Below are 19,182 nucleotides of genomic sequence, written 5' to 3' on the forward strand. Positions count from 1 at the left end.
AAAGCTAATAATACCCAAATGCTTCATAAAGTGAAAATCATTTAAGGCTCACAAACCTACACATAGAATCAATTTTTTTACTTTATACTAAATATATTAAAAAATAGACTTTCTTGTTAAGAATGATTTTATTCAATCTCAGTCAAATCTGAAATCTTGCAATGTCAAGCACAGTATATTCGACCTCACCACTACTGTAACACCTAATCTCGGTACAAGCACGTGTGTCAAAAGAGATTTTCTTAGTGGCAGTGGCACATCAGCAAATAATGGTATATCCTGTTTATATTACATGGACAGGGCATGGGATATATACACATACATACATATTTAAAACATGAGGGTGAAAATAAAACACGTGGACGTGGATAAAGCGTAACACTCTGACCAGAGCTAACTTCAATCTGACAGGACAGTAGGCTACCACGTTTGACTTCAGACTGGGTTTACTTACTATAAGCAGCACCAAGAATAAAGTGGCGTACACGACTTGCCACCTGTTATATTAACGTATGACCAGTAAAAAAACTGTAAAGCCACTCAAATATATTATTTACAACTTACAAGAGTAAGGGAATCAAGATAACTGTCACATTTAGCAGTTATTAAACCACAGTAGATGATGCAATGTACCACATGGTTATATTAACTTAAGTGTTTTCTATTAAAAATGTATTTTAACAACCACTGTTTTTTTTCTTTGGCCTAACTTACCTTTTTTTGAAATATTTTAGTCCGATAACACTACTTGAAATCGTGGATATAAACTAAAACAATTACGTTGGGGCAGTGACGTTGCCTGCCTCTTTAGTCATAATTTCATTTTCGGGTTTGTAACAAAAATAGTTATGATTAACGTTACTCCTGTTTATTCCTGATAGTTATGTATATTGGATGTGTGCTGCTACTGCTGCCGCTATGCTGCCGCTGCTCAAAACCTCCTGCCAAAACGCGTGTAGGCAAAGGCAACAGAGCGCAGAGCCGAAATAATCAATAACCGAAAACATCGATCAACACATCAGCTGACTGGCGTGCACATTTGAAGCACAATTGTACAGCCGTGGTCAAAAGTTCTGAGAATGTCACTAATATTTATTTTTACAAAGTCTGCTGCTTCAGTGTTTCAGGTGTTATGGTATAACTGAAGTAAAATTACAAGCATTTCATAAGTGGCAAATGTTTTTATTTACGATTACATTAAGTTTATGCAAAGAGTCAATTGTAGTGTTGACCTTTTTCAACACCTCTGCAATTCGCCCTGGCATGCTGTCAATCAACTTCTGTGCCACATCCTGACTGATGGGAGTCCATTCTCCATTCTTGCATAATCTTGGGGTTTGAATTTGTGGGGTTTTGTTTGCCCACCCGCCTCTTAAGGATTTTGTTCTTTTAAAATATGATTATATTGTGTTTTTTCGCTGTTTATATCCAATTCACATAAATACCAAATTGTTTGTTTCTTTTTGTGTGTGTTATTTGCATATACGCAAAAAACTAACTTGACAGAGCAACTGTTTTCAACCTTTAACGTTACAGGTTTTGCATATTATTAACCCAATATCATTCTTATAACGTAATCCCATTCACATGACGTACTCATTAAAAACAAATAAATATTGTTACATTAATTAGAATTTTATAACGAGTCCATCCTCTTTTAAAGCAGCCAATCACGTTACGGCTTTTACAGCTGCAGAATAAACTGACCAATAGAAGCGTTCCTGAACCCGGAAACCCGTGCAGCTCTTCTTGTGTTTGCCCTGTTTGCCAAGTCGGCCAGGCAGGCAACGATTCTTCATAGAGCTTACTGTAGTTCTCGCAGTTCTCGCTCCCAAGTATGGATTTGCATTTTCTGATCCTGGTGTTTCTCTTTGGTTTCAGTCTTGCCAATGAAACTAACACACTTAGATTTGTCACTGTGGTGAGTATGCATCTGTCCATGAAAGACTGTGATTGCCAGATTGTGTTGATGTGAATTTAGGCTGCAGCTGGTTAGACGGAAACATCTGATTATGAAAGGACACAGACACTTATTATGTAAAACAGATTGGTTTATTTAAGCGTAAACGCTGTGTGTTTAGTAGAGATGTTGTGAAAATGAATTGTGTGTTCATGTCAGCTATTGTTGTTCGTCTTTTGTTCGCAGTGTTTTGTTTAATTTACAGTATCAATCTGGATCGAAACTGTATCTATTCCTACCCTTTATGCGAATGATAATGTCTGCTAACAATCTGCCACAAACAACCTTTTACTGGTTAACAACTTTATTGTTTTGGCACTTGTTCTCGACTTAAACATTGACCATTGTTTATTTAAACTTGCTCAGTCTGTGGTTCACCTGATCAAAAGGTCGACTTGCTGCTTTGGTTTCATCGCAAACAAAAGTGAAGTTAAGTTTATGTCAACTTAAAAGTAATTGTAACATGGCTATAGTTTAAGGCACCTGTATTAAACATACTCTGTTTGGAAAGAGGTTCAGATAAGGAGGTGTTTATTTTATGGATTTGCTGTTAAGTTACTTTTCTATAAATAAAAAAGGCAGTCACCTTGAACAGATCCAGAACTGGAAAGTCAGAAATATATTGTGATAGACTTTCGAAACCAGCTGATTTCTATAAAAGACAGAGATAAGGAAATAGATCTACTTGCGGTATTCAGTATGACCACGACAAGATGAATTTCCTAACTGGAATTGCTCAGTAATTCATTCTCCACAAAGCAGACTTCAATCCCCCATACTCATGAAATGTTTCACTTCCTGTCAGCTCTATCGCCATGGTGACCGATCTCCAATCAAGGCCTATCCGACTGACCCCTACCAGGAAAGCGCCTGGCCCCAGGGTTTTGGACAACTCTCTCAGGTAACGCACACATAGCTAGGGGCTTTATGCTGCCAAACACAAACATACCTTTTGTTTAAATGGTTAAGTGCTATTTGATGAGTGTCTAATTAAACAATAGTCTGAGCCATTTATTTTGAAACTATAGTCATCACGACTGGTTGTCTAGTGTGAGGGCAACAAACGCTCCCTTAAAGAATCCCAAACCCAAAACATCAGCAATCAAGCTAATTGTCACCCTCTCTTCTACATTAGCGGTGAGGCCATCGAAGCAACACACAATCTTACAATCCTAGACTTGCATGTCTATAGTGATCTTTTTTGGACCTTAAAGAGATAGTTCACCCTAAAATTAAAATTCTGTCATCATTTACTCCCCGAAAGTTGTACAAACCTGTATTCATTTTTTTTGTTCTGCTGGATGCAAAGTAAGATATTTTGAGCAATGTAACCAAACTGTTTTGGGGCACCATTGACTACCATAGTATTTTCATACTACTGTGGAAATCAGTGGTGCTCCAAAACTGCTTGATTAAAACATTCATCAAAATATCATTCTTTCAGTTCAGCAAAACAAAGAAATTTGTACAGGTTTGGAACACGCCCACATTTTGGGAATTTAGCTTATTCACAGTATCCCCCAGAGTTAGATAAGTCCATACAAACCTTTCTCATCTCCGTTTGTCCTGTAACTCTGTCTGACGCAGCCCCCACTAGCTTAGCACAAAGACTGGAAGTGAATGGCTCCAGCTAGCAAACTGCTCCCAATAAGTGACAAAACAATGCAATTTTTTTTCTATTTATACGTTGTGATTTGTATAGTCACACCGTGTAAAAATAACAAGGTCATATGAGTCACAGCCATCTTTTAACAGTATACATACTGGGAACTATATTCTCAGAAGGCGAAGCACTGCTACTTGGGCGGAGGGGTCTTCTTGGGTGCTGCGAGCAAATCACTCCGCCCAAGTAGAAGTGCTGCGCCTTCTGAGAATATAGTTCCCAGTATGTATACTGTTAAAAGATGGCTGTGTCTCACATGACTTTGTTATTTGTACACGGTGTGACTATACAAATCACAACACATAAATAGGAAAATTTTCGGGTTATTTTGTTACTTATTGGGAGCTAGCTGTAGCCATTCACTTCCAGTCTTTGTGCTAAGCTAAGCTAGCAGGGGCTGTGTCAGACAGAGTTACAGCACGCACGGAGATCTGAAAGGTATGTATGGACTTATCTTACTCTGGGGGATACTGTGAATAAGCTAAATTCCCCAAAATGTGGCCGTGTTTCTTTAAGGGAAAGAGTTCACCCAAAAATGAAAAATCTCTTTAAAGATGTGTAAGTCTAGGATTTTAAGATTATGTTGCTTTTTAGGTGAACTCCTCCTCATTTCACATCACACCATAGGATCAGAGTCCTTGCTTTGCATTCTGTAGCGCTTCTTGTATGCTAGTAAAATGCATTAGTTTTTTACCACATATCTATTGTTCCCTTGCTTTTCGACATGATGATAACGGAGTGTTTTGATTCTCCTCGATATTCAAGGAGGGAATGAGGCAGCACTTTGAACTGGGACAGTTTTTAAGGAAACGCTACACAGGATTCCTGAGTGAAGACTACGAACGACATGAGGTCACTGTCTCAAATTTTAATTGGAACATGTTTAAACTGATACATTGATGAACCCTGTGACTTGTGTATTGTTGTGCTTACTTTATTAGATTTCATTTTCTGTACATTAACACTGCTTGCTTTATATTGTAGATCTATATACGAAGTACAGATATTGACCGGACTCTAATGAGTGCAGAAGTAAACCTGGCTGGTCTGTTCCCACCTAACGGTTCTCAGATATTTAATCCAGATCTAAAGTGGCAGCCAATACCCATTCACACTGTTCCAGAGGATGAAGAGAGGGTAAGAGAGCTCTCTTCGCACTTTCTTGCCACCCTTCGGCAGCAATCTTTGGCCCTTGTATCCTGCTGTGTTAATATTTGTACAGCATCAAGCGTCTCTGTATGTTTAAAAACTGTTCCCATGAACACTTGAGATAGTTACAGTGTGTTTTGTTTTCCAGCTGCTCGCGTTTCCAGTAGAAAACTGTCCTCGCTACCAAGAGCTCATGAATGAGACTATTAAGTCAGACAGCTTTGTTAACATGACCAACACCTACAAGGGAAGTTGTGAAGTTTTCCTGTAGTAGCAGCTCATTGTGCCTCTGCTTATAATCTTTCCAGCAAATAATATGTTCACAGCTATAATGATAGACTGATACACAGTGCACCATGCAGTCTTGTGATTTAGGATTAAATAGTGATGTCATTGTGTTTTATGCAGGACTTTATAGAGATGGTGAGAAATAAAACCGGTTTGAATTCAGTCTCAGTTGAGACTGTTTGGAGTGTTCATGACACATTGTTTTGTGAGGTGAGTTTCTTCTGCACATTACTGACATTTCATTTCAATGTTGATATTCTTTCATTCATTAATGTTTTCTTTGATATTCCATTCCATTTGTTTCTTAACACAATACTTTATCCTTTGTATGTCCTCTTATGCTACGTACACACCAAACGCAGGGCATCGCGTTACTCGCTCTAGATTACTCGCGGGATTTAATTTGTGTCATTCGAATTTTTCGCTTGAGTTAAATATTTTCAACTTGGGTGAAGACACGTTTGAGGCGTCAAAATCTCGTTTGCCGCATGAACAGTTTGAGTTTACTCGGTTTATTCGCGCGCAAAGCCGTGCATAAAATTCTAAAAATTCTAGTCATGGAGACATTCACACATTCACATTACTAGAGCAAGCTTCTGATTGGTTAATGCAATGCGTTTTTCCGCCCAAGTTCAAATTTTGCGGCAACACTCAATTCGTGCGAACAAGGCGGAATCTCGTCTACCGCACCGCGCTAAATGCTCATTTTCGCGCCATGAGACCTCCAGACGTGTGTCAATGCGTCTTCACATTGACTTAACATTGAAATCACTCGCGCTTGACACCTCTACCGCAGCTGGTGTGAACGCAGCATTACACTACACAGCAAAACCGCTCTTCCCTGTATTGCTATATAAAAAACTGCCTATTGCACCCATTTACTGCATTTCAAAAAGGTCTTATGAATTCTCATAAATAAACTTGGTCAATAGTTTTTCTTAATTCTCTCTGTTTCTGTGAATCTGTCACCAGGCAAAGCATGGGATGAAACCGCCTTCCTGGGTTACTCCAGATGTGATGGCGACACTAGAGGTGTTAAAGAACTTTGGTTTTCAAATCCTGTTTGGAGTCCATAAAAGAAAGGAGAAATCCAGGCTTCAAGGAGGTGAAGGACAACATTTTCATAGTAACACAGTTTTACACTTTTAAGCAAACATAGGCAAATAAGTTTGTTCTACAGTGTTGTTGGAACAGAGGGAGCGGCTGCAACATAAAATAAATAGACACCTGGGAATATCCAGTAGCCCCTAAAAAATATTAGGACACTTTTAAGCACTAAAGCCACTTTATACACAAAGATACTATTAAGATTAATGTGCCAGAGGGAGCACTTCACATGAAAGCTCACAGGGAAACGGATGTAAACAAACAGAGATTGTGACAAATGTATTATTAGTTATAACGTTTACATTTGCAAGCTTGTAAGCTAGTAGCTTTCTATGCTCACCAGGTTAAAACTGAGGTGATTTCTCCTCAGCAGTTGTTTTTGACAGAACGTTTGTGATGCATTTTCATGGGTGTATTATTTATTTATTTATTTATTTATTTATTTTTATTTTATTTGTTTAGTTATCAGGGACATTGTACATTAATAAAACATTTCTGTAAATGCACCAGAATAAGCCGAGGGTTATTTTCACCTCTTGTCCCTGGACATGATGTTGCAAGTCATCCTAAAAGTAGTTAAAACAGACACAGTTACACTTCAGGCAGTCGTTTTGTTTCCTGACGTAAGTATTGATGAATCACCCTGATTTAAAATCATAAATATCTTAACATGTTTGACATGATCAGACCGGCCCCAGTTTGTTTGCGAGCACATCAGGAATTTGATCTGTAAGCATCACACATTACGTGAAAGTGTGACATGCTTCTCAAGTACATGACCTCGGCATTTAACCCATCCCAGTGAGTAGTGAACACACACACACTGAAATTCGTAAACACTCACCAGGAGCAGTGGGCAGCTATCACTGCAGCACCCGGGGAGGTGTTCACATATTTTTTGAAGTGAGGAATTTAATCTAAAAGTGAACTGCGCTGAAGACTGATGGATTACACAAATGTTGCCACAGGATTGTTGTAAAACAATTGTTTAATCCTGTGACATTTTAAGTGTTGTCTTGACACATTACTATATACGCTTTATCTTACAGGCCTGCTGTTAGATCAGATCATTAAGAATATCTCAGCTGCAGCAGATCCCGGCTCAAAACAGGAAGTGAAGATGATAGTATACTCAGCAGTAAGTCATTTGACACAGACGTCAGCATAAAAAAAAACCCTAAGCTTTTACTGTCAGTATGACACCTTAAGAAAATAAGTAAAGTTATGCTCAGGGAAAGCGGTTCCTGTAACGTGATCTGTTTCCTCACCAGCATGACTCGACAGTTGTAGCCCTACAGGAAGCTCTAGATGTCTTCAGTGGATTCCAGCCACCTTATGCCTCCTGCCATATAATTGAACTTCACCAGGAGAAGAATGGGTAACACATCAATTGCATCGTCCTAAAAGTACATTTCTGCAAGATGGTAAAATACGTTTAAGTTAGCAAATATTCTGTGGCCTTTTTGTCTCTTATAGGTCATTTTCAATAGAGATGTTTTATCGCAATGACAGCTCTGTGTCTGAGCCGTACGCCGTGTCTTTACCGGGTTGTTCTCAGCGCTGCCCCCTTCAGGACTTCTTGAACCTCACGCGTGATGTTATTCCTCAAGATTGGAATCGAGAGTGTCAGATAGGCAAAGACACTACAGACACTGGTAAACTCACTTGTCTATATTAATAAATGCTCCCTACTGCTTACATCTTATGTGTTTATATGTACATTTTTATGTTAAAATATATTTAATATACCCTAGTGAACATTTGAAGTGGATCTAAAGAGTTCATCAAAGTTGTCATAAGTCTAGTGCGTGTATTGTTCAAACTTTTAAGATAACTTTCATAAAAGTTTTGATTCATTTCAAATATTGACAAGTATATATCATACATATACACATACATAAATACACGTTATAAACTCGTCCAATCTATGGAAACACAAATGTAACTGTGGGAATTATGTTGGTGACTAAAAGCATCCAAAATTAATCAAAACTCTGTTAATTTTTATCATCTGAAGTGACCCTTTGCCTAGAAATGGCAAAACCGTACTCGTGTCATTTTATCAAAAAGCATCATAGTAGGATGGTTCTTAAAAAATATAAAAGTTCACATTTAATCTGTGCTATTATTGGCTGCTTTTCCTTCAAAAATATTTTAAAGGTGACATAGAATGATTGAACGGGATATTTATCCTTGTTCTGTGATGTGACATGTAGACAATTTTTTTTTTGTTTGGGTCTGTAATGCCTTAGAAGCTTCCTAAAAACCTCTCTCAGATAGCTCTATTAGGGTGGGGGTTTTGCACCTATTTGGATCCCCCTACTGGCCTAACTTGCAATCTCATTACTAATTGGCTGACTTTGCTGCCACTCAAAAAATGTAGCCAATTATTTTAAAGTGGAGGGGCAGTTAGATGCCTGTGATGTCATAAGCATCAGTTTTTCAGATTGGGCTGTTTTCTGGCTGACATTTCTAAAAGAGGGATTTCTATGAGACTGAGATGTTTAGCATGTTTAGCACTTTTTGTATGTTTGTGAATGTGGGTAGACTACATTATTTAACAAAGACAAGGTAAAAATGGTTTTTCATTCTCTGTCCCCTTTAAAATAATTTTTTGGTTTTCTAATAACAGAAATTAATCTGTTTGGCACAGTTATATTTTTGTCTACAAAAGTAATTTCAAGCATTTAACCATATACCATCAGATTAAATTATTTAAAGATCATAGTTAACATTTCAGACAAGTGTGTGTGTGTGTGTGTGTGTGTGTGTATATATATTTCTATAAATAATAATTCAAATAAATTGCGGTCTAAATACTTTTTTCTTATGGTTCCCCTTCATATATGTTTGTAGAGGTCATCATTGGACTGGCAATATGTGGCTGTCTGCTCTTCCTCTTGGTTTTACTGCTGTTAGTACTGCTGTGCAGGCAAAAAGAGCCAACGGCTGGCTACAGTCATGTCATAAATGAAAGTGACTCCTGACAATCATACCGGCTCCTCCGCAAAGAAGAATTCTGGGACAGTGAAGAGGACCTGTGAGGACACAGCACCAACATATCAAAGAAACTTAAAGCCAATGCAGACAGTCTTCACTCCCTCAGCCCAAACCAACTTTATTTATTTTAAGGGAGACATTGATAATGCTTTAAGTACATTCTTACAACTGCAAAACAGAGAAAAGGGAACCAATTGTTGCAGTAGTGTCCATGGTAGTAACACCTCTCTTTATTGGCCGAGAAGTTTACAAAAGTATAAAGGAGGAGCTTCAACTTGACTGCAAAGCTCAGATGAACTTCTGTCCTCTCTGAAGCTCAAGGACTATTGGCGTGCCCTTTTTGTGGGCGTGGCTTATTAGTTCTACTGTTGTTAAGAGCGGTGTACAGTACATTCAGATGGTGCAATTAAATGTTTTCGCGGTAGGTTATGGATATCATTTTAAGGGATTTCACAAAGTTGGACTACTAGACACACATCAAGGCCTTGCATTGTGATAATGTAATGGACTATGCTCATGCTTTTTATGAGATGATTTCTTGTTAATTCACAAAAACAGTGACAGAATAGTTTGATATTTGTAAATTTGAAAATAACAGCGTTTCTTTCCTTCTCTGTTTAAAATTCTGTAACACTGTTGCTGAATGTTCCTGATATCATGTTGTTCCATTCAACATCATGACCACTCGACTTAAATAAAAAATTAAACTCAATTTTGAAAAATATTGACACCATAAAATAATAATTATCAGAGTTAATTAAAAATTATATTGTTTGATAAAAATGGCAAATAAAGTAGTATGAGGGGAATATTTTCACTCATCATTCATTACAATCATTCCAGTCTTAATGGCCAAACGTATCTGTTATTTTGAATAAATGTTATTGTTTGCATTTTAAGTAGTTGCATTTTTACTTTCTCCCCAGCAAGCATGATGCAATATCATACATTACAAGTTACTATGGCAAAAATGACATTAAATCAAATTTAGGTTTATTTTGGCTAGAATTGGATTACTTGTAGTCAGACTATATTGGGTCTGTAGTAAACTTTAGATTGTTGCTTGCTATGTCTGTTCATAGCTCCACTGTTCAGATGGACTTCAAATTTCTGTCCAGAATTATAATAAAATGACATATTTAGTATAATCATGTAATGTTGTTTTTCAAAAAAATGCATCTAATAACCAACCAACTTTTGTCCTTTCTTATTTTTATTGAATGTAAAGGATGGTTGACACAACAATAGTTAAACAAATGCACATCTTTTAATATATCACAAACATACTGTTAAAATGGAGACTTATAATACATATGCATAACAGCACCTTTACAGAGTATTTTTAGGAGCTCAGATGCAAAAGCCTCTAAACGCAACCTCCATCAAAAATGCGCTCGGCCCATATTATACATACGTCAAATACTTTCACCTCAAATCCACTAAATCCTGGTCTCGGGTCATTCAGAAATACTGGTTTGTTGACAGAATCCATAATAAGTGTCTGATTAAAATGCTAATTTACAACATGTCAGACACAGTTAAAGTGTTTTGCATCTGAGCTTTTCATTTATTGTAGAGGAAAAATTGTCTGGCATAGAGGTAACCACATATTCCAAAATTGAGAATTAGTCAGGAACAACCCATACTGGTTTATGCAGGTAGTATGATATAATGCATCAACAGAGTATCAATGTTATATATGCTAAAAGCATTCACAATACAATTCTTTTACACATTTCCCCAAAGGACTAAATTCTTTGTAGTGTAATTGTACTTCTTCATATAGTTTTTTAATAGAAATATTTGTCCACCTATAAGTGAACTTTCATCTGGACCAGTCCAGATCAGTGCATATGTTTGAGAACATCAAATTAACAGTCAGAAAGCACCAATTTACATTAACAACAAACACATATTGAGACTCAGTTCAAAAGACATTACCTCATATAATTTTTCTCTTCTCATTGTGTGATTCAATTTCTACATCGTACCACACTTTGTTTTGCAAAATCAGCCTGTTGAAATCTCCTGTGTTTGTACTTTTTCTAAAATGTAAATGATGCAAATCTGAAATGGATTATAAACTTTAAATGTTCAGTCTCGTCCCTGTGCACATCCATTACAACAATGTAATGAGACTCAAAGGCAGTTTAAAACACTACACAGTCTAAGCAACATTAAAAACCTTATGGATAACATTAAACACACACGCATACATACGTGCACACAAAAAAAATATTCTTGCAGTATCTCACACGCTGTTCCTGCTTCAAGCTACTTTGACCTTTAACTTTTACACTCAACATTCAGCTTTCAAAGGTACCATGGGCCACAGCACGAAATTACCATCATAAAACAAAAAATTCACTGTTATGTAATGATATATGCATGTTATCTGAGAGAGTGAGCAAAGAAAGAGAGAAATGTTGATTGTCTGCTCAAGGTCAAAGGTTGGGAGCGTGTGAGGTAACAATCTGATCAGGCGATTGCTTTGGCCTCAGGCAGGAAAGCCTCCCAGCATTTCACAAGCTGGTTGAAGATAAGGTACAATTAACAAATGGCTACGTACTGTAATAGGGCAAAACACACACACACACACACACTTACCCGATGCTGGGTGTGAAGCAGGGACTCAATATATTTCACTATGTGCTGTTTAAAATCTCTGGTTTTCTCTTTCTGCAAAGACAACATCGTAATATTGATGACTTCCATGTATACTTGAATCGATCAGTATATTTAACACTTCACTGAATGCTGATCATCACCCAGTTACCAAAAAAACGATTTCTGAAATGATTTTCTCCCTGCCATCTATCCGACAGCCTCCAGCATATTTAATATTAAAGGGATGGACTCTCAAGGCTTTTGCAACATTGTGAATTTGACTTTATTTTTTTGTGGTGCCTTACATTTTGTGTCGTAGAGTATAACACAATACATCTTACCTCAAACCTGAGCACTTCTTTGCGCACTGTACAGGTGACTCTTTCAAAATCTCTTTCATACTGACTGACTTTCGACTCCCACTATGCAGAAATACAAAGACAGTCGGCGGTTAACAGCAAATTTGTTACCAGTCTTTTATAATATAATAATAAGTATTAGAAAACAATTTATTAATATGAACATTTTAAGATTTGCTTTGTGTTGCCCTAAGGTTCATGCATGATGCATTGTACATTATTAAATGGCTTCTTGATTCTGATTGGTCAAATTGCAACATCCAGTGATCAAATATTGTGTGTAATGACCAATAACTAAGTAATTAACTACTGTCACTGCCTGGCAACCAATTTCCAATGCATCTATGCTAGTTGCACATCTCTCGTGTCTTTTTATGATCTTTTTCTTTAAAGGTTCAATGGTATTTCATGCATTCTGACTTATTAACACAGTTATAAAGTTGTTTCCTCATGCTAAACGTAGGCGAAGTGTCAAAAAACCAGTTGGGCGTGTTACAGAGTATTTCTGTGCCAAATGCACTTCGGCAGGGTTCGTACAAGTTTCGGAATGTTTTTTTCGATTACAGGTCCAGCTGACATTTCAGGGGTTTCTATACGCATCACTTCTTTATATGGGCACTTCCTCCGGAAAACTCCGCCCACCCGTCAATCAGTGGGAGACGCTAGAACTTACAAACATCACGTCACGCGACAGCTTTGTATAATTTCAAAACTCAACAATGGCATGAAAGAAGAAGTGTGTTTTTGGATGTAAGGAGAAGAAAGTCAGCCTTATGAAAACAATGGATATAGTTTATTATCCGGGGTAGCAGCGGAGTTATGCGTGTGTGTTTGATGCACTGGATTTTCCCAACCGGGTCATGAGTTGCATGCAAAGTAAGACTTCTGTCTTATGTTGGAAATAAGCGTGTGCATATTATATAAACACACATGAACATGTAGTGAATCATAAGTTAAACAGTGTTGTATAGTGTTGCATGACTCGTACTCGCTCCTCCCGCGGTAGTAACTCCTCCTTCTTCATTTTTTAGTACGTTATCGGAAAGAGTCTGTAACGCTAATTTTTTTTATAAATCTGATTAAACTAAAGACTCTTCGGAGATGTAAAGGATGTAATACTACTCTATAGGTACTCCAGATTAACATCAGAAATGCAGAAACAGGGTGCGTTATGTGAGCTTTTAATTTATTTAGCAAGACTGCCTCTCTGCTTTATGTCTAATTTATAAAGGGATAATGTAGAGCCAACCGGTTATCGCAGAATGTGACCCGATCTTTAAAAACCAGGCTAAAGTCTCAAAAACTAGCATTAAAGTTTGATTTTACTCATTAATTTTGCATTGATTTCAATCTCTGACATGACCTTACTCCCTCAATATTAAATATATCAAGATTATATTGTGTAGAAAACAGTAAATCTACAAAAATTACTTTCACAGACAGAATTACAAATCTTGTCAGTGATCAGGACCTTGTAACAAAGCAGAGAGTATATAGACCCATTTACTGCTTACGTCACATACTAGTGGCTCTAAGCCAAGACACAAACATCAAACGCAATTTGGTTAAATTTGTAAATGTAATCTGATATACGTTATAAGTTGCATATTTATATTTAATTTATTTTTAAGTATTAAACTGCACCTGTCTAGATGACTCGTTGTACACAAATGCGGCTGTTGTTATCCGTAAATAACATACCTCAGAATGTTGCAACTGGCCAATAAGAATCAAGAATTCCAGAGCGCTGTGTAATAAAATGCGATGTTGAGCATTTATTCATTGCCTCTACTTTATTTGTTTAATGTTGACGTTTAACCTCATTTATGTCATCTTTAGCCTGCTGCAGTTTGTCGGGTTTGTTTGCCCAGAGCAGTTTGGCCTCTGCCTCCCGTTTCTTCTGCAGTGTGCTCTGAGCCTCCTGCAGACGCTGCCACACCTTCATCCTCTGCTCGAAACAGCACTGAGGGACACAAAGTAAACAACGTTATCATATCAAACACTTCTATTTTGTAAACATGTTCAGCCAATTATTATGAGCTCAGGTTAGCGTAAGGAGGTTAATTCAAGGCGTTCATGCATCAAGACATTTTCAGGTTCTGACAACAATGGTAACACTATGGGTTCGATTCCCAAGCATACCAATATAATGTGTAGCTTCAATGCACAGTTTAAAGATGAAGAATTTGTCAAATGCGTCTACATGTTATGTAAATGAAATATGCACTAATATTATTTATTCTGATGGATTATGTGGATAAGTGGTTGTGCTCTCCTACCCTCACAGCCCCTAGCAATCTGACATAGTCGGCCATGAGCTCTCCAAGGATGAAGAAATCACTGAAGACTTGTTGCTGGTGGAGCTGCTCCATCTTATCATCCACCTCTGCCAGCTGTGACAGTGCACGAGACAGCGCAGAGTTCTCCTCCACACTGCCCAGCATCGCTACACTTTTACTGAACATCGCTGTGTTATTACACAACTCTATGGGATAGACAGACAGCAGGGTTTACATAAAACAATGGACTTATGGGGTATATACACCAAATGCAAAGCATCGTGTTCCTCGCTCTAGATCACTCGCGGGACTTCATTTTGTGTCATGCAAATTTTGAGTTGAATTTTTTTGAATAGCATGTTTTCGCAGAAATCGTGTCTGCCAATTTGTGTCATTTGCATCGCCCCGCGCAAGTTTTTGTCTATTCGCGTCTTTGCATTGACTTTGTATGCAATCCACCCACGCAAATCGCTAAATTCGCGCTTGGTTTGTATGCCCCATTAGAAGTATTTTCCACCCCTTGCTTTTCTTTGACATGCTGAGCACATGAATACATTATTAAAATGTAATTTCAAGAACTTTTCAAGAGTCTTCAAGACTTTTCTTACTCTTCCACAACTTCTAAACCTAACTTTAACTGTGGGTTTACACCAGATGCAAGTTCAACGATTTGTGCGAGTAGATTACATACAAAGTGAATGCAAGCGTGGGGCGATGTGAATGACGCAATATGGGTGGCGTGTTTGCCATGAAAACACGCGCTATTCGTCTCAAACGCGTCTTCGCCCAAATTGAAAATATTAAACTCGAGCGAAAAATTTGCATGACACGAAGTTAAATCCCGCGAGTAATCTAGAGCGAGCAACGCGATGAACCATAATGCGAATCTGTGATCCTGTAGTGTTCCTGTAGCTCAGTTAAGCCCCGCCCCCTTAGTTACATTCCCAGCTGGGACAAACACACGGTTGCTAGCTGTTTTACAATGGGAGCTGTCAGTTTGAAAACCTTGTCCCAGGATATTTTTGATATATTTTGGACACTGAAGGACCACCAAGTGGGACTTAAATATGCCAGAGAGGGATACATAAAAGATTTGAATATAAATATGGTGGGAAACAAGATTAATTTGGAAGCGAGGATTTACAGATCACAATGCAAGCGGGAGAAACTTACGCTAATGTTACGGTCATCACGATCGCAGATGACAGGATCAGGATTAACATGTACTGCAGGGTAAGATTAAATCTGCATTCGAGGGCAGGGCTTAGCAATAGGTCAATAGAGATAGAGCGCAACGCATCATAATCTTAAACCACGCCCACCGGGAGGAAAACAATCCATCCGTCTCCATTGACTTTGTATTGCGTGAGGCTGCCTCCTTGTCATTTCTGGCTTATAACAAAAAACAGAATGGGTGGGCGGGGTTTTCAAATTATAATAAATGCACTAGCAACGTATAGGTCATAGGGGTTAAATTCCAGGGAACATGCATAGTCATTAAAAAGTATTTTGTTAAACAGTGTAGCATGAAACAGTGTACTTTTTACTCTCACCTTTCCTGTGGTTTACTAATGAGTCAACAGCAGTGTGAAGCCTCCTCAACAGCTGCTCTTCATTCTCCACCTCCTGAAGCTTACTCTCAAACCACTGTCACACACACACACAGGTGTCAAACTTCTGCAAAATGCAACAGACCAGCTAATAGTGCGAGTATGCAGGAACTGAGATCCTCTTACATTATCTGATTCATTAATTTTAACAGTCATCTTATTCACTGCATCTGATGCTCTGTTTATCATCTTTAACAGGCCAGATCCACTCAAAGTCTGAGTATTCACCGCTCTGGGCAACTAAAACACACGCACACACAATTACACAATACAATATTGAACATCTCTCCTAAACTGATATGTCTAAGGTGATGGATTTAATCACCTCATCTCTTTCTAAAAACTCTCGAACATCTGGGTCTTGTAGCAGAGATGGATGGACTACTACCCTCTGCAGATACCTGAAAAAAATACAAACAGCCAGTTTGTAAATATCAACAGAGAGAAACGAATTGCATGTGTGTGTTAGTGAAAGTGTTCTGGGTGTATTTGTAATAATGCACGAGTTCACCTCTCCAGCGCTGCTCGTCTCTTCTCCACAAACTCTGCTGAGGAGGAATCCTCCTTCCCCACCTTCACTTTAGTCATTCCTGTGACAACAAACCATAAGAATGATTATAGGGACACTTCACTTTAAAAAAAAAGCTCATTTCCAGCTCCCCTAGAGTTAAACATTTGATTCTTACCGTTTTGGAATCCATTCAGCTGATCTCCGGGTCTGGCAGTACCACTTTTAGCATAGCTTAGCACAATCCATTGAATCTGATTAGACCATTAGCATTGCGCAAAAAAAAAACCCCAAAGAGTTTCGATATTTTTCCTATTTAAAACCGACAGAAAATTAAAAGTTGTGATTTTCAAGGCAGATATGGGTAGGAACTATACTCTCATTCTGGCGTAATAATCAAGGACTTTGCTGCCGTATCATGGCTGCAGGAGGTGCAATGATATTACGCACTGCCCAAAAATAGTCCCCACTTTCAATAGCAGGGAGTTATTTTCAGGCGCTGCAAAATATCACTACGCCTGCTGCAGCCATGTTACATCAGCAAAGTCGCTGATTATTACGCCAGAATGAGAGTGTAGCCATATCTGCCTAGAAAATCACAACTTTTAATTTTCCGTCGGTTTTAAATAGGAAAAATATCAAAACTCTTTGGGGGTTTTTTGTGCAATGCTAATGGTCTAATCAGATTCAATGGATTATGCTAAGCTATGTGGTACCGCCAGACTTGGAGATCAGCTGAATGGATTCCAAAACAGTAAAAATCAAATGCTTAACTCTAGGGGAGCTGGAAAAATGAGCATATTTTTAAAAAAGTGGAGTGTTCCTTTAAAGGGGCCATGGCACAATACTTTTTTAAGATGTAAAATAAATCTTGTAAGCAAGACCATTTACCCACTACGCTCTTCTGAGGTGGCGGTGGGATGACACAGCCTAGCAAGGAGTGTTTTGCCGAAAGCTTCTCGTAAAGTCCCAGAAAATCGCTGAAACGCCGGCGCACAGAAAACATCTTATTACGAAACATGGGCAATGTAGTCTGAAAAGAGAGAGAAGCACAGAGAGAGCACATAATGTTGATTAAAAAAAATCAAACAACCTAAATAATGATTAAAGAGAGATTTTTGATAAACCTGAGTTGACACTTTGTAAGACATATAGGCATTCATGCCATCTCCTGCAACACAGCAAAAAAAAAAAACAGTCACTACACAAAACAAGTGAAAAATGGTCAATACAGACCGGCTTTATTATGCACACATACCAATTTTTTCTGGGTTGGTGACTGCAACGTTCAGCTCAAACTGATCTTGGCTTTCTTCCTCTTCAAGCTGTTAAAATGTACCAGCATGAAGTTAGAATTAAGATTCTTTATAAATAATTCATTAATGCAACTGAAGGCACATGACGGCTCTTGTTTCAGTACCTCCTCCATGGTCTTGTTCACAATACTGGGTTTGTGAATGGAGTTAGGCACATGTATGGTGTTGCATGCCGATGCAGTCGGGCCAATAATCTCTCTTCTGCCTTGACTAGTGGTGTTGGTAAGGGTCAGTTCTACAGTGGCTTCTGCAGACAAGACATCTTTACATGATCAGTGGATGTCTCACTGTTTTACAGACAAAGGAGGAATTTATTATTTAAATCAAGTGTCTTTATGCATGGATTGCTCATGAAAAATGAAGAAAAAAATACCAGTAAACAGATCCAGTTCTTCGTCAGAGTGAAGACCATTAGTGGTGGTCCTGATGTAAGACCCCTCCTCACTGAAAATATCACCCTCAGGACCCTCATCAGGACCGGATGTGGGTGTGATCGGTATACTCTGCAAAAAGATTAAAATTAAGCCATTAATGGCTGACTGTCTATATTAGTTGCTAAATTTCGCTAAGCGATCCGCTATCTTTTGTGTAACGACGCCTTAATATTCACGCTTATACGACTTGGTTAAATTATGATAAACATTTATTCCAAAACAAGTGTCTCACTCTCGCCCCGATAAATATGTCCTCCCCTTCATCATCCTCGTCGCTGTCCGGGACTCGAGGGTCTAATTCAGCCTCCTGGTCTTCGTTGTCGGGAAAAGGAGGAGGATTCCGTCCACAGCTGGCCGACATCGTTTTGCGACCGTTTTGAAGACAATCTACAAGTCAATCCAACTGATCAAGTATTGAATTTGCAGTAATTTCAACCTGGCCGTATGTCACAGGTAATCAGGGATGAAATTTCACTGCTAGGTAACCTCAAACGACTTAAAAACATCCGCGGATCACTCTTCGCTCTCGGGTTCAGAAATGGCGCCGGAGAGACACCTGGTGGCCTGGAGGAGATACTGCATGTACTTTAACTACAAGCATATTTTAAAGGGGCCATGTCACAAGACTTTTTTAAGATGTAAAATAAATCTTTGGTTTTCCTTAGAGTACACATGTGAAGTTTTGGCTCAAAATACCATATAGATAATTTATTATATATTATGTTAAAATTGATACTTTATAGGTGTGAGCAAAAATGTGGTGTTTTGGGTGTGTCCTTTAAAATGCAAATGAGCTGATGAAATTCAAACACTGTTCGCAATGATGGTGGTTTGTTGTTATTGGAACTCAAGTGTGCTGTGAATTATTTTTTCTCTCTGTCTTTCTCTTTGCACTAAATGGC

The 19,182-nt window shown here is 38.2% G+C and overlaps 3 protein-coding genes across 4 annotated transcripts in view; 1 reads left to right on the plus strand and 2 right to left on the minus strand.

Annotated features, from left to right (window-relative positions):
• Positions 1-912, minus strand: part of ambra1a (autophagy/beclin-1 regulator 1a) — a 90,711-nt gene extending 89,799 nt beyond the window's left edge. For both annotated transcript variants that reach the window (XM_055206726.2, XM_055206727.2), the window contains exon 1: positions 715-912. The gene's annotated coding sequence lies outside the window, so the exon portion shown is untranslated. The remainder of the gene's footprint in view (positions 1-714) is intronic.
• Positions 913-1,726: 814 nt separating this feature from the next.
• Positions 1,727-10,066, plus strand: acp2 (acid phosphatase 2, lysosomal). Its single transcript, XM_073859094.1, has 11 exons — positions 1,727-1,921; positions 2,766-2,861; positions 4,389-4,475; positions 4,608-4,760; positions 4,921-5,017; positions 5,179-5,270; positions 6,033-6,165; positions 7,217-7,305; positions 7,439-7,545; positions 7,644-7,822; positions 9,024-10,066. The coding sequence occupies exons 1-11, from the start codon at positions 1,838-1,840 to the stop codon at positions 9,152-9,154; spliced, it is 1,248 nt and encodes a 415-aa protein (XP_073715195.1). The 5' UTR covers positions 1,727-1,837; the 3' UTR covers positions 9,155-10,066.
• Positions 10,067-10,362: 296 nt separating this feature from the next.
• On the minus strand, positions 10,363-18,841 carry snx1b (sorting nexin 1b). Its single transcript, XM_055206728.2, has 15 exons — positions 18,513-18,841; positions 18,220-18,349; positions 17,951-18,093; positions 17,789-17,855; positions 17,658-17,701; positions 17,422-17,563; positions 16,534-16,612; positions 16,348-16,423; positions 16,149-16,262; positions 15,966-16,059; positions 14,413-14,618; positions 13,953-14,096; positions 12,116-12,196; positions 11,775-11,846; positions 10,363-11,696 (listed from the first exon to the last, which is right to left on the minus strand). The coding sequence occupies exons 1-15, from the start codon at positions 18,639-18,641 to the stop codon at positions 11,646-11,648; spliced, it is 1,572 nt and encodes a 523-aa protein (XP_055062703.1). The 5' UTR covers positions 18,642-18,841; the 3' UTR covers positions 10,363-11,645.
• Between the last annotated feature and the right edge of the window lie 341 nt (positions 18,842-19,182).

This window comes from Misgurnus anguillicaudatus, chromosome 21 (genome assembly GCF_027580225.2).
Source record: "Misgurnus anguillicaudatus chromosome 21, ASM2758022v2, whole genome shotgun sequence".
In the NCBI taxonomy this organism is placed as follows: Eukaryota; Metazoa; Chordata; class Actinopteri; order Cypriniformes; family Cobitidae; genus Misgurnus; species Misgurnus anguillicaudatus.